The sequence below is a fragment of the Cephus cinctus genome, unplaced genomic scaffold, assembly GCF_000341935.2.
Source record: "Cephus cinctus unplaced genomic scaffold, Ccin1 Ccin1_scaffold0160, whole genome shotgun sequence".
Taxonomy (NCBI): domain Eukaryota; kingdom Metazoa; phylum Arthropoda; class Insecta; order Hymenoptera; family Cephidae; genus Cephus; species Cephus cinctus.
Window position 1 is genome coordinate 2,727,190 of NW_014332886.1, and position 15,501 is coordinate 2,742,690.

The 15,501-nt window shown below is 41.7% G+C and overlaps 2 protein-coding genes across 3 annotated transcripts in view; one reads left to right on the top strand and one right to left on the bottom strand.

Annotated features, from left to right (window-relative positions):
• LOC107263562 (cadherin-related tumor suppressor) overlaps nt 1-12,719 on the top strand; it is a 62,196-nt gene extending 49,477 nt beyond the window's left edge. Inside the window, exons 8-21 of the mRNA XM_015730889.2 lie at nt 2,379-2,559; nt 2,666-2,919; nt 2,988-3,418; nt 3,506-3,850; nt 4,016-4,345; nt 4,421-6,652; nt 6,736-7,012; nt 7,307-7,588; nt 7,700-8,004; nt 8,085-8,350; nt 8,430-8,873; nt 8,964-9,333; nt 9,415-9,633; nt 9,712-12,719. Of these exons, the coding sequence (XP_015586375.2) occupies nt 2,379-2,559; nt 2,666-2,919; nt 2,988-3,418; nt 3,506-3,850; nt 4,016-4,345; nt 4,421-6,652; nt 6,736-7,012; nt 7,307-7,588; nt 7,700-8,004; nt 8,085-8,350; nt 8,430-8,873; nt 8,964-9,333; nt 9,415-9,633; nt 9,712-11,739 (7,964 nt within the window). The 3' untranslated portion in view covers nt 11,740-12,719. The remainder of the gene's footprint in view (nt 1-2,378; nt 2,560-2,665; nt 2,920-2,987; nt 3,419-3,505; nt 3,851-4,015; nt 4,346-4,420; nt 6,653-6,735; nt 7,013-7,306; nt 7,589-7,699; nt 8,005-8,084; nt 8,351-8,429; nt 8,874-8,963; nt 9,334-9,414; nt 9,634-9,711) is intronic.
• A 53-nt stretch (nt 12,720-12,772) lies between these two features.
• On the bottom strand, nt 12,773-15,299 carry LOC107263567 (uncharacterized protein C1orf198 homolog). Of its 2 annotated transcripts, XM_015730904.2 has the most exons (4): nt 15,198-15,299; nt 14,941-15,101; nt 14,401-14,718; nt 12,773-14,291 (listed from the first exon to the last, which is right to left on the bottom strand). In XM_015730904.2, the coding sequence occupies exons 3-4, from the start codon at nt 14,689-14,691 to the stop codon at nt 13,677-13,679; spliced, it is 906 nt and encodes a 301-aa protein (XP_015586390.1). In that variant the 5' UTR covers nt 14,692-14,718; nt 14,941-15,101; nt 15,198-15,299; the 3' UTR covers nt 12,773-13,676. The 2 variants fall into 2 exon arrangements, with proteins under 2 accessions (XP_015586390.1, XP_015586391.1); XM_015730905.2 differs by lacking the exons at nt 14,941-15,101; nt 15,198-15,299 and adding an exon at nt 14,793-14,930.
• Between the last annotated feature and the right edge of the window lie 202 nt (nt 15,300-15,501).

Below are 15,501 nucleotides of genomic sequence, written 5' to 3' on the forward strand. Positions count from 1 at the left end.
CGAGAGTAAATTATTCACTTATCCTTTTGTCAACGTGTAAACGATATACACAGTGGTGCGTACAGTAAAAAAATGTACGCTTGAAATTTTATAAAATTTTTTTTCCCCGTCCTTCGATGATTAATATAATTTTTTTTAATTACAATTTTGAAGAAAATTAATTTTTTTGTAAATTTCTCATTTTCGACCTATTGCATAATTACAATGACGAATACCGAGAAAACTTATCCAATGATCTTTTACTGCAGCAAATCACCTTATACCAGAATATAGTGTTAAGTCGATTGGTCCATATGCTTACCGATAGCCTACACCCGGAGAGAGAGGAGAACGCCGCAGTCGTAACAATACCATAAATCATAATATTCAAATTAACAAAGGTTCAATAAATTAAAGCTGCGGTCGTACCCGACAGAGTCAAAGAGCCTCCAACCTCCTGCCACCGTCAACCACCATCAGCCACCATCAGCGTTCCAAAACTCTGAGCCTTATACGTTCGTTTAGTCTCGTTCGCTTTCTGCCCCGAAGGAGATTGTGACCTATACCCGAGATCACGCCGGTCCATTGATACAAATGACCCAGCATCCAAACGGATATAAAAATAATAATTCCATCGATTAAACCTGTAACCTCGATACGAACAACTTCCCCTACACACATGGTCAACCTCCGAATAATCTTTCCACCCACTACCCACCGATAGAGCTGTGGTTGCCAGGTAAAAAATCATATCTGCATCCCCCGTCCCCCGCTCAAAAATATATTAATTCTTTGAAGAAAGCTGTCCGATTAAAATCCAAAAAAAATTGTCTCACCCTGTAGATTCAGAGGCATTGTATATGCCGCATAGGTATTACCACAGCCGGCAATGTGTCTGTGTGGTCGCGGCGCGCGAGATTAATCGCGAGCGAATTTGTCATACTCACACAGAGAGGCGTACGGGGCACGTGTGTTTGTCCCGGGCACACAAGCCTGAAGAGAGGAGAAAAGAAGGGAGAAGCCAGCAGGTCGAGGAGAACCCGACGTATACGTCGTCCCTTGGCTGCATATGTTCATACGTGCTCATACGAAACTCGAGCGTGTCCTCGGCCGAGGGATGACGTATGCTTGCTACGTGTGTCTCGCGAGCTGTGCTTTCTTCTCTTTACCAGTCCTTTTTTTTCGCCTTTTTTCCCTCTCTACCCTCTGGAGAAAAAAATACTCAAAATAACGCCTCCGGGTCACGGGACCTAATTGGAGGTAGCCGACACGTATGTTCACGTGGAGTACCCACAGTCACGATGAAGCGGGGATTACACTTTTATTTTAATTCTCAACTTTTTATTTGCTCCTCTGCTAATTGGCCTTTGGAAACCCTCAAAGTATCCGCTAGAACGATTAAGATTCTAATTGGGGGTGATATACTCATGGGAACACCCGGACATTTACTGATAGGAATTATCAATGTCTCGTATGGACGATGTTATGGCTCGGATAGAGAAAAATAATTGATCTTGAATTGTCTCTACTCACGGGACGTCCAAGCCCCGAAGTGAATGCTCAAGGTCCAGTTCGTGAACATTTGAAATATATCACGTCTGGGTCACGATGGACGCGACTTCTGTCGTGTGAACTAACCCATTCGATAAATCAATATTCTCTCGTTAGATGGAAAAATATCGTGGGATATTAATTACTCGGAAGTACGTAGTTTATAAGGATCGAGCGGCCTCTACGCGGGCGACCATGTGATCCGTAGGGTAGGAGGACAATGTCATTTTGAAGAAAAAAATTCCTTGTTATCCAATAGCACCGGCTACGTGTACCTATAGCCTATTAATTTTCGAAAATACGTTGCCGCAGCGCCGGTAACCGACGTGGACCATAAAGTACATACTTAAGTTAGGCAACGGACGGCACTTTGTCAACTTTCTATGGGAACTTATAACAACTCCCTGCTGAGATCCGACTCCATGACTGCACGAGACTGAGTCACAGTATATCCACGTGGCGTAGTGTGCCAGCTTCGAATAACCATCTCCTACCTCTCTCGTACTTTCCTTTGGTCATAATCTCTTTCTCTCTCTCGGCACAGCTTCCCTGGACTCCTCGGACCATAGTCAGGACTTCTCGGGCCTGTCTATCGTTGTTAGGCAGGGCACTAACTCATTCTGGATTATGACCATACACTCACACTATCTCCTAGCACTAACCCATGAGAGCGCAATGCTTAAGGGTCGTGCACACATTCAACTGCTCAATGCTATGCATACCACCCGGTGTCCCCAAGATCGAAGTGAGAGATCCGGCTGTTAAATGGGAGTTGATGTCCCGCGTCGTGATTTCACAGCAACGAAATCGGAATGCGCTCTTTCGAGTTTAAAAATAATTTATTCCAGGTTCGCCGCCCTTGACGGGATCTGGAATCGTGCGGGTAGTCGTGCTCGACATTAACGACCACAGTCCTGAATTCGCGAGACAGGAATATAGAGCATCCGTCACGGAAAATTTACCAGGTGGTGCCTGGGTAGCCAGACCATCAGCTACCGATAAGGATGAAGGACTGAACGCGAAGATTCGGTAAGTTTTCTTTTGACTCCTTCGAAGGCTAATGGTCTTCTCTGATTGTACAAGGTGGCCCTGTTTATAATCGATGCGCTTCCGTGACAAATGACTTTTCTCACAGATATAGCCTACTTGGCGACAAAGCCGAAAGATTCTCAGTGGATCCGGACACGGGTGACGTATCCACGCTGGAACCACTGGACCGAGAACAGACTTCCGTTTACCATCTGACATTGGTAGCGCAAGATTCCAGCCCGACGGAGCCTCGCGCTTCCGTCGTTAACTTGACGATTTTCGTTAAGGATCTCAACGACAACGCACCTAGATTCTCTACTCCTAGATACACGGCATACGTACCTGACGCTACCAAACCTGGTAGGCAGTTAGTTGGACTTTAGCTTAAATATCAATTAGCAATAATTAATGGCCCTTATTTCTTAAAGGTGACTTTGTCTTCGGAGCGAAAGCCGTGGACGATGACGAAAGCGAGAACTCGCGAATCGTTTATCGTCTCCAGGGCGAAGATGCTGAGAAATTTATGATCGATCCTCATAGCGGCGTCGTCAAGGCTACTCAGGAACTGGCTGGCGGCGAGACCACTTATCAATTACAAATTCAAGCTTCCGATTGCGGCGTAGAGCCGAAATCCGTTACAGCCGATCTGGTCATTCACCTCTGGGAGAGGCAGCTCTTCCCCAGCTTTCGACCTACGGTGAACACCCGGTTCACTCTTCCGGAAGACGTTCCCGAAGGAAGAATAATCACAAAATTAACCGCATCCACACCGAAAGTCGGTGCCGCGAGTAATCTCGTGTTTGGCATGGCCGGTGGTAACGTTGGCGATGCTCTGAGAATAGAAACTCATACTGGCGAGGTAGGCTGGAAATAATTATAGAGAATAGAGAATAATGCAAATTTCTGTAAGAGGCCATTGGATCATCCTCAATTATTTGATCTATAGGTTCTCGTAGCTTCGGGTTTTGATTACGAGACGGCACCCCACTACGAGGCCTGGGTCGAAGTCCGTGACTCTGACAATCCTGCCCTCAGGAGCGTCGTACAACTTCTGGTAAATGTGACCGACGCCAACGACAATTCACCCATAATGGAAGCGGCCATCTACAACGCAACGGCTCCCGAGGACGAATATCCACCATTGTTCGTGACTAGAATATCAGCGAAAGATGAGGACAGCGGGGAAAACGGTCAGGTGACCTATCATCTCGTGGACGACTTCGACGAAGCCTTTCTCATCGACGAGAACACTGGAGAGATCAGTACGAACGCGATATTGGATCGAGAGGAGGTACTCAACCAGTGATATCGAGTTCTTCAGCTTCCAGAAACTCTCGCGAACCTGTATTCCCCTAGTACTAAGATAGCGAGAGCAGCACGCGATAGTGTATAATACCTATATGTGTATACAGATACGTATAGAAGAATGTAACACGTTTGGAATTCTTCCCCGCAGATTTCTTCGTACGAGCTGATCGTTGAAGCGAGGGATCAAGGAGAGCCGCAATTAACCGGCACGGCTACCGTACTGGTCACGATCTCAGATAAGAACGACAATCCTCCGCGTTTCACTCGATTGTTCAGTGTGAACGTGACCGAAAATGCAGAGATTGGCGCGTTCGTCATACGAGTTACCAGCAGCGACTTAGACGTAGGCCAGAATGCAAATGCTACCTACAGCTTCACTGAGAATCCTGGTGGGAAATTCTCTATTGATCCTCTCAGCGGTAACGTTACCGTAGCAGGACATCTCGACCGAGAGGAGCAGGACGAGTACCTTTTGAAGGTCCATACAAATATCCTTTTAATTTACTCAATAGCATCCTGATAAACGATACCAATCCAGTAATTCTGCTTATAGGTAGTCGCTGTGGATGGCGCGTGGAGAACGGAAACTCCCCTTACGATAACGATCCAAGATCAGAATGACAACCCGCCGGAATTTGTCGAAGAATCTTATCACTTCCATTTCCCAGAATTGCAGAGACGTGTAGCACATGTTGGTCAGGTTACTGCTACCGATCGTGATAAGCAGGGTCCCAATTCCGTGATATCCTACAGCCTCTTACAACCGTCTGATCTGTTCACCGTTGATCCTGCTACTGGGGATATATTTAGCAAGAGGACCCTCAAGTACAAACATACTCAGCGTCCATCCTCACCAGAGAATCTATACTCGCTGACTGTCGTCGCGACGGATAACGGAAAGCCACCTATGTCCTCGAAGACAGTTGTCTACGTCAGCATCGTAGATGCAAATAACAATGCACCCAAATTTGAACAAAAATCTTACTTATCACCTGTTCCCGAGGGTTACCCGGTTGGCAAAAAGGTGATGATGCTTGTTGCTAAGGACGATGCTGATTTCGGTGTCAATGCTGAAATCGAATATTCTCTTGTAAACGGAAATGGAAGCGAGTACTTTTCTGTGGATGGTAACACTGGTTGGATCTACGTAAGGAAGAGTTTAGCAGGACTTGGTGTCGGTGTTAGTTTTCTTCTGAAGGCCAGAGCAGTTGATAAGGGTGTTCCACCTCAGGAAGATGAAGTCCCATTGACGTTGGTGATTGCTGGGGAGAATCGACATACGCCAACATTCACAGCGTTGAGTTATCAAGTGATAGTTCCTGAAAATGAACCAATCAATTCAACTATTTTAACAGTCAGCGCTGCTGACAGTGATAACGGTCCTAATGGCTTGGTCCGTTACAAGATATCAGCTGGAAATGAACGCAAGGAATTCTCCGTTCATCCAACAACCGGTGCTGTCACCATTTTGGAACCCTTAGATTATGATACTGTTCAGGAGTATCGACTGAACATCACTGCGAGCGACCTCGGATTCGAGCCGAAAAAAGCAACAGCAACTTTAACAGTGACCTTGACAGACATCAACGATAATCCTCCCATCTTTAATCAGAGCCTTTACGAAGCTTATTTACCTGAAAATTCACCGTCTCACAGTTTCGTCTACAAAGTCATCGCCACAGACGTTGATTCTCCGAAGTATGCGATTATTCAGTATAGAATTCTAGGTGGCAGCGGCAAAGATCACTTTGAAGTTGAACAGAATTCAGGTGTCATCTCGTCCAAGATGAGTTTCGATTACGAAGAGGCTAACAAGTATACCTTAGACATAGTCGCAGGTAATCCAGATTCGAATCCACAAATGGTTGGCTTCACAACGGTAGTTGTACATATTACTGGAGTCAATGAATTCTATCCGAAGTTTATACAACCGGTATTCCATCTGGATGTGTCTGAGAGTACTGAAGTTGGCACATCTGTAGGGCTGGTCCAGGCGACAGATCAGGATGCAGGTGCAGATGGTCAGGTGTATTACCTCTTTGTGGGCTCTTCAAACGATCGTGGGTTTAGCATAGGTCCTGAAAGCGGAATTATCAGTGTATCGCGGAGACTTGATCGTGAAACTCAGAACAGAGTCGTACTCACGGTAATGGCGAAAAATGGCGGCGGAATTCGTGGAAACGATACGGATGAAGCTCAGGTCATTATCTCTATCCAAGACGGAAACGATCCTCCAGAATTCCTTCAAACTGTGTACCACGCTAACGTGTCAGAAGGAGCAGTACATGGAACAAGAATCCTGACTGTCAGAGCTGTTGACAAAGATGTCCGTCCTCAGAACAATCAATTCTCATATTCAATCATAGCTGGTAATGTGGGCCAAGCGTTCAAGGTTGATCCACAAACTGGTGACATAGAAACAGCTAAGCAATTGGATCGCGAAACTGTACCAGCTTATGAATTAACTATTGGAGCCATTGACACAGGATCTCCACCACAAACTGGTACCGCAACGGTGCATATAGAATTACTAGATATTAATGATAACGGACCAGTCTTCGATCCACCGGAAGTGATCGGTTATGTCAGTGAGAATGAACCAGCCGGTACCAGTATAATGACTCTGAGTGCAATGGATCCGGATTTACCACCAAACGGTGCACCTTTCTCGTACAGATTAATCGGAGGAAGACAAAAAGATATGGTTACACTGGATAAACATTCTGGTCTCCTTAGAACTACCAGAAGCTTGGACAGAGAAGCCATGCCACAGCTGGATCTTGTGGTGAGTAGTCTTAAGAGGTTATACAATATCAATGATACTAGTCTAATGACAGTTTAGTCTAACGATAAAAATCATGCTTATAGATCGAAGTGGAAGATTCCGGTACACCGCGGATGAGAAGCGAGCATACGATTACGGTTATAATTCTGGATCAGAATGACAGCCCATCGACTCCACGCTCGGTTCACGTAATGGTACATTCCTTCAATGGACAGAGTCCATTGGGTAAGATTGCAGATGTTCATCCGAATGATCCTGATACTACTGGCGACTATACTTGCAAGATACTTCAAGGCTCGAATTCTGGGGTGCTCAGCATTCCAACCGGTTGCGATTTACATACCAGCAAGATTACGCCAGGTCCGTGTTCGGAAGTTCATAAATTAGTATGAAAATTGCTGCTATATTGCGGCATTAATAATTCATAGGGCTTCCCTTAAAAATTTTATGTTAATACTAACGAGTAATTGTATCGCTATGACTAAGATATCGATTGAGAATATAGCAGTAACAATATGCAATACACGATAAGAGTGGGTGCGATAAGTGCCGCTACACTTTGCATGGTACCCCAATTTCTTTGAAATCTCATCGCATCGATCATTGCTTCGTCAAAGTAATCCCGACTATAAACTGCGTTTCTACTTATTTCAGATCTTGGATATTCATTGAGCGTCTCTGGGAATGATGGCCGACATCCGGACGTCGTATCTAAAGTCACTGTGGAATTCTTAACGTTCACCAACTCTACTGTCGAGAACACAGTCACTCTACAAGTCAGCAGATTAAGTGCCAGTCAATTTCTATCTCAATATTATCGTGCACTATTGGATATGCTGCAAGCGGAAATCGATGTTGGCGACACACTGACTATTTACAGCATGAGTGAGAATAATGAAGTCCTCGACATTTCCTTAGCGATCAAAACACCACAAGGTGCGTTTTTCTTCGTCGACTATATAAATCAACCATTATGGTCGACAAGCAGCGATCGGCTGCCGAGAGTATGTTACATTAATGATATCTTTTTCTTCATCCATTATCCAGGCTACCATCAAAAATCTGAAGTGACCGAGTTGTTATTACGCAAACGAGAAGAAATCCAGTCTCTCTTGCAAGGAGCCACTTTGACTATTGGATATTCTCCTTGCGAGCATGTTGCTTGTGATAACGACGGCACTTGTAGCGATCAGTTGGTCGTTTATGAGGATGCGAGGATCACTGATAGTCAAACATTAGTTTTAACATCTCCCAGAGTATCACACGAAATGATTTGCAAATGTCGAGATGGTTTCATTGGTGATAGATGTGAAAAAAGGCAGGATCCATGTTCACCAAATCCTTGCTTATTAGTGAGTACCCTAGTGGTTTTAATGCATCCACCGTTATGCAGTAAAATAGTTCAGGATATTAAAATATAGTTTTTTATTAGGGTGGTCAGTGTCGAAGACTCGGCTACGATTTCCATTGCACGTGCCCGTCAGGTCGTGAAGGTAAATTATGTGAACTGGAGAGAGGAGATGCCTGCGCCAGTAATCCTTGTAGAAATGGCGGATCCTGTAGGGAGAGTCCTGATGGCTCAAGCTTCTTCTGCCTATGTCGTGCTGGATACAGAGGAAACCATTGTGAAGCCATCACGGATTCATGTAGACCAAATCCTTGCCTGCACGGTGGTCTCTGCGTTGGACAGAAGCCTGGGTACTTTTTGATCCATCGTTATCAATTCCTCTGTAAAGACCAAATCTTTTATGTGTAATTCGTTATTTTTTGTTATCAGATATCGATGCAGTTGTCCAGAAGGTCGCTACGGAAGACATTGCGAACGTTCGACATTTGGTTTTGATGAACTTTCGTACATGTCCTTCCCGGCATTAGATTCCAATACCAATGACATTACTGTTATATTTGCAACAACAAAATCCAATGCCCTTCTCCTCTATAATTATGGACCTCAAACTGGAGGTCGTTCGGACTTCGTGGTATTGGAATTGGTCAATGGCAGAGCTGTTTTCTCCTATGGGGGAGCAAGAAGTGCCATCACCTCAATTACTATCAAAACTGGTAACTCTCTGGCAGATGGAGAATGGAGAAAGGTTACAGCCACCAGAAACGGAAGAGTTGTTTCGTTGAGTGTATCCAGCTGTAGAGAACATGGCGATGTTTGCGATGACTGCAGACCTGGTGATACAACTTGCTACGCTGATGACATTGGCCCAACCGGGTAAGACGATTGATCTTTCTTAATCAGTTGATCTCTGAAAAAGAGTCTAGACATTTTTTCAATTTTCATTGTTTGATCGATGCTTTTTAGAACCTTGAACTTCAACAATAACCCATTGATGATCGGTGGACTAGTCAGTGCTGATCCGGTACTAGAAAGACCTGGACAAGTACATTCCGATGACCTGGTCGGCTGTGTACATTCAGTATCAATAAATGGCAGAACATTGAATCTGACAAGTCCTTTGTCTTCACGTGGCGTAAGACCAACTTGCGCGAGATCTGAAAGAAGCCCTTGTTCCAAAGGCAAAGAGGACTTCAGGTCTGTTTGTGGTGCTGCCGGGAGGTGTTACGATAAGTGGCATCAAGTTGCCTGTCAATGTGACACCTTAACAGCACCCAACTGTCAAGGAGCTTTAAAACCTATCAGCTTGAGTGAGGGTGGATACATCGAGTTCAAAGTACATATCTGGATTATATTCATCTTGACTTTCCTCATTTGTTAAATACAATTTGTCTAACTCAAAAATTTTCTTCATTAGATATCTGAGAAACACAGAAGAATGCAACTCCTGGAGTATCTTTATGGCGGATCCACATTGTGGCTTGGAAATCGTGTTACTAGAGAGACCAACGAAGAAACCAGTTTATTGGCACTGACTCCCAATCCACCAAAAACGATTGGATTAATGTTCCGAACAGTGAGACCAGACGGTATCCTTATTTATGCAGCTACCAACAAACACTTTACATCAGTCGAGGTAAATGCTTATGCAAGTCCTCATTTCAGATGTCAAAATACTTTAGAACGATATCGCCAATCGTAACTTTTATTGCAGCTTCGCAACGGACAACTGACTTATGCGTCTTTGCTTGGATCGCCAGTAAACATGACAGGTTCGATAGAAGGAGGCTTAGCTGATGGTCGTTGGCACAATTTAACTCTTCATGCCTATTCCCGTGGCCTTCGATTACTTATCGATGGCGTGTTAACTGGAGATGAATTGGATTCCGCCGGGGTGCATGATTTCCTGGATCCTTATCTATCAGTACTGTCCATCGGTGGTGTTATGCAAGAATTCTACTACGCCCATGACTCCATACCTAAGAATTTCGAAGGATGTTTATCCAACTTTACAATAAACAACGAAATACAGCCATTCAATGGATCCGGATCGGTTTTCAAAGACGTAGTGTATCACGGAAAAGTTAACATAGGCTGCCGAGGACCAATAGGAATAAGTGCAGCAGCAGCTCCTGATCCTCTAAGTATTGGAATAACCTTGGTCATTGTATTCTTTGTGACGCTACTGGTTGCCATTTTGGTAAGCTTCGTGGTATTCAGATTGCGAAGGCAAAACAAAGAGAAATCTGCACCATCCGGTGTGAATAAAGGTAACAACACCATCATGGCCGGAAATGCACTAGTGGGATCAGGAAGTGACAACATAATGTCTCGTCATGAAAATACTTATATATCTGATACTTCTGATCTGCGAGGAGTGAGCCACATGGGTCCGGAATTAATATCAAAGAAGTATAAGGAACGTGAGATAACGAATTCAGAGCACAGACCACAGCGGCCGGATATTATCGAACGGGAAGTGACGAAATCACCACCAATTAGGGATGAGCATCCACCTTTGCCACCTCCAACTCAAAGCTCACTACATTCCCATGAGCATAATCCAGAACCTGACATGCCAGAACACTATGATCTGGAAAATGCAAGTTCAATAGCACCCAGTGATATAGATATTGTATATCATTACAAAGGTTATCGGGACGGTATGAGGAAATATAAGGCCACCCCTCCGCCAATTGGAAGTTATGCCAATCACCATAAACACACTGGACAACAGCATAGACATACTGGACCATTTCCACCGCGAGCCATGCCTCCACCGACAGTTGGTCAACCACCTGGACCAGCACCAAAATTATTACAAAGTACTCCTTTAGCCAGGTTATCTCCAAGCAGCGAACTGTCAGCTCAACAACCTAGAATTCTTACACTTCACGACATCAGTGGCAAGCCACTTCAAAGCGCCCTACTGGCTACAACATCATCCTCCGGAGGAGTTGGAAAGGATGCATTAAATTCGAACAGCGAAAGAAGTCTAAATTCACCAATAATGAGTCAATTGTCTGGATCGACTGCAAGTAGAAAAGCACCGCAATCAAATAACGAGAACGTTAACAACGTAGCATCAGGCCCAATGGGTCTAACAGCGGAAGAGATAGAACGACTCAACTCTAGACCTAGAACTTCCAGTCTAGTATCAACACTGGATGCTGTGAGTTCTTCAAGCGAGGCACGAGGACCACCTACCCATGGTCCTCTTCATCTACACAGAAGACACACACCTCCTCCAGAGAGATTAGAGAGACATAATTCGTCGACGACAGATGAAAGTGGTAACGACAGTTTCACCTGTTCCGAAATCGAATACGATAACAATTCCCTAGTCGGTGACAAGAGATCTGACAATATATTTAGTAAGCCCGACGACGAAGAGGTCACGACCCGAGCCAACGAGTCGTCACAGTCAACGAAACCTCCATTGCCTCCAAACGTTAACTATGACGGATTCGATAGCTCGTTTCGTGGCTCACTAAGCACTTTAGTAGCGTCGGATGACGATTTGTCAACACATATGGGTGGATTGTACAGGCCAACCAATAATGGCTCACCCTCTACCAACACAGCTCTTAGTTGGGACTACTTGTTAAACTGGGGTCCTAATTTTGAGAGTCTGGTCGGTGTATTCATAGACATAGCAGAATTGCCTGACAGTGCCAACCGAGTTCCAAGCACTCTTAGGTTACCAGCTAGTATACCCAAGCCATCGGAAGAATACGTCTAATCACGGTGTAAACTTTTTCGAAATCCTACTTTTATACCACTGAGATCACTTTCTTAAGCTTTGCGTGCAACTGGTCGCGCTATGCAATCACTATTGACGCTAAGACACTGACGGTGCGAAATTCACTTATCAGGATGCTAAACATCTTGCCATAAAATGTTCCGTAGAACTCTTCTGAGAGATTCGAAAATATCCATTTCTTTTTATTCTAAATAGTGCGTAGGTGTTAGCCTCTTAGAATACTATTGACACCTTGTATCAGGGTGTCTGAATTTGTATAGTTAGTAGAGAACAATTGCATGATCGTAGATGCTGATGTGCGGACGTTATTATCTTCAAGTACACCACGATATTAGATTGTAATATTTCTCATTCGTTATTGATCATTTCGTTCGATTCAACATAATTCATTTCTAAACTTGCCAATTGTTCATGAATGATTTGTATCATTATGGCCGACGGTACTCTCATTTAGACTAATTGTGAAATAAGGATAATATCGTGGTATATTGATTATCAGGTGCAACGCTAATTATGCTAGCGAATCGTAATGGAAGCAATTTCCGCACGTCAGCTGATTCTCTTTGCAATACAAGGATGATTATTTGAATTTGAATACTCGTCATTAGGAACGTCATTGCGTGTCCCAATGTGAACTGGTAGAAGTGCAATGAAAAGATGCATTTCCCAAGTCCTAGCCATAACATTTTTTTTTATGAGTAAATACGGTAAAAAGAACTTGTTCAAACAGCCAGACTGATTTTGTATTCTCTGTAATATAGTCATAAAATCACCTCCAGCGATTATCTGACATTTGTAAATTATGCGCTCCGTGTGTAAATAATGTATGCGGGAGATTCGTGCGAGTTGTATAAAGTAAAAGAGACGTATGAACGTTACAGATGTATGTATGTTGTACCTATGCTATTTACCATATTTGTAATAAAAATTACGTTTATAAAAGATAATGCATTCATCATTTTATCCATCATCACTGAAACTTGTACGGTAAAGAAAGAACTTTCAATGGAAATCACTTTTTCTCATGAAGATACAATTTATTTGTTAAAAATTCTAACACGACGTTACATAGAAAAACAAATAGTTTTGGCATATTATAATGGCGTAAATATCAATATATAATATTCTAAAATAAGTTATAAGAGAGCATAGTTAACATTTTTTTCTGTTACAACGCTACGCGAAATTCATTACTAATTAAATAATATTTCATTGAACATCTCATTCGAGATGCAATACTTCTTTTTGTATTTTCCTGATCCACAGAGTTTCACAGATACTGGTTATATGACTTGTGGTGAAACTACTGTGGCTGCATATACGATTCTCATAGTGAAAACCGACAAGTACGAAAGATGTTTTAATCAGATACTGGAGAAAGACAGCTTTCTCTCTGTATTGTCGGTCACGTTTTACTTGAAAAGTAGTGTACGCATAAATGGTCACAATATTCTTGTGTAAAACAATCTATACTCTAGTCGCATATATGGATAATATTGATGATTTATACAGAATTAATGGGAACAGTGATATATATAACTAATCCTCTGTCTTTATAGTACTATCATAATTCTACAAATGTAACATATTTATGGATATGTATTATATATCTGTCTCATAGAAAAAGATTTACTTTTTCTGTGTGTGTAATGCACTTTGAGCTTTGTAAACTTACTTGAAATATATTGACACAGAATATGTTGCTTAATATAAAACAGCTGAAGCAACAAAACTATGAATGTCAATAAAGCGAGGTAGATGCATTTCATCTGTTGGTAAACAAGAATGTGCTTGCAATTCTATTGCTATGACTGTGTTATGATTTTAAATTAAACAGAATTTTTGATACTGTAAATGGGAGGACATAAATGGAATAAATTAAAAATTGTGCTCTGCAATTAATTTTAAGTGTGTTGTTACCAATTATCTAAAAATTCGAATCCTGTTTTTGGAATTCCATCATCTTCATTAAGTTGGGAAGATTGAAAACTACTGTAAGAACTAGGTGTTTCTAAAAGAGCAGTGGACTCATCGATCTCATTGGACTTAGTCCTCCCTGTTACTAAACTAATATTCATTTGATTCTTATCGCTATTCGAGGTTTTTTGTGAATTCTTTCCAGATAAACTCTTTTGGGGTACTAAACTCTCCATATCATCATCTAAGTTGTTCTGTATTTTTAATAGAGACGTTTTATTGATTAGCTTAGTGAAGATATTATCTGAATTCTCGCTATCCATACTCAACAAATTGGTACACTCACCACTACCAAATACATTATTGGAAAAACTTTCAGTCTGATAAAAATTAAGCTGATTGGGTGTAGAATCTATATGACCATAATTATCATTGACTGAACTGTCTACATTCTTTTGCATATTAAGAGGACTTGCAAAATGAGATGACTCCCCAACATAACTATTTAAAGGTTTCAGTTTTGTATCTTCTAAGGAATCTGACAGACTGAGATTCATTTGAGATTGCGTCATGAATGAAAATGGAGCAGAATGTTCATCACGCCAGCGTAAAGTCTAAAACAGGATTATCAAAATAGATATTTATAAAATGGGATAAAATAATTGAATAGCAGAACAGTACCCATTATATCTACTATGAAACACAATATACAAATACTCTCACCGATCCTGTGTCATCAATGACATACTTCATTCCAGTCTGAATGCGTAGTTTTGGAAAACATTCCGGTACATCTTTAGCAGGCTCCACTTTCTTCAAGGTATACTTTAATGCGACCTCTGGCTGAATTATAGTCTCATCAATTGCCTGATTACGCTCCGCACTACTTAATGCGTTCCACAATCCTTCATAAGCCTCTTTTGTTGCAGCCACATCCTGGCCTATCCTCTGAGCTAGAGGATTTATGCTGTAGAAATATTCTTCTGCGATTGAACTCAATGTTTTGGCACTCATTTTAATCTGCCACTAATTTCGACCCATCTGCAATAATTAAAAGATGAATCATATTGTTATTAAACTATGAAAACCGAGTATTAGTTGGAAGAAAGTCATACATTAAAAAGCAACAAGTAACTTATTTAAAATTTAAATAATTAAAATTCATTTCTAATTGTCATAAAACACTCAACAGATTTCATTTTGACGGCTAGAATACTTTTATTAAATCCTTTTATGATCCAAAAAGGTACTACCTAACCATACCTGATAAAGAGAGTCAGCTTTAAAGAACTTTGAGTTTCATAGCGTACTGTGTCCCATGCTGTAGTCGATCACTTTCGAGGGATATATTTTACGATAGTTCCAAATAGTTCCACCAGATGACATTGTTAAGGGCTGCCCAGGGATTAATGATTTTGATAAAACTAAAAATTCGGATATAAAAATTACATGCACTACAATCATTATAATTTAATTAAAGATCGATAAAAACATTATCACTAGCTGGTTAACATTCTTACGTTACTTGACACCTTTCAGTTAATGACTTTCGAACCATTAGCAACTGCTAACCCTATGATCCTGAAAATTTCTCATATAATTCTATATAAGTTGTCATGAACATACGGTACTATTAATACTATTTCCATATGGTACTAGTCATATACAAAAATTAATTTGTTGATTTTATTAGAGACAAACTTTATTTCATTAAATTATGAATCATTAGCTTTCTTGATGTAACTTGGTATTTCATTCTCTATGTCAATCAGTAATATTACTTTATGATTTTGACAAACGCTTGAAAAATTGCAGGAGCAATAA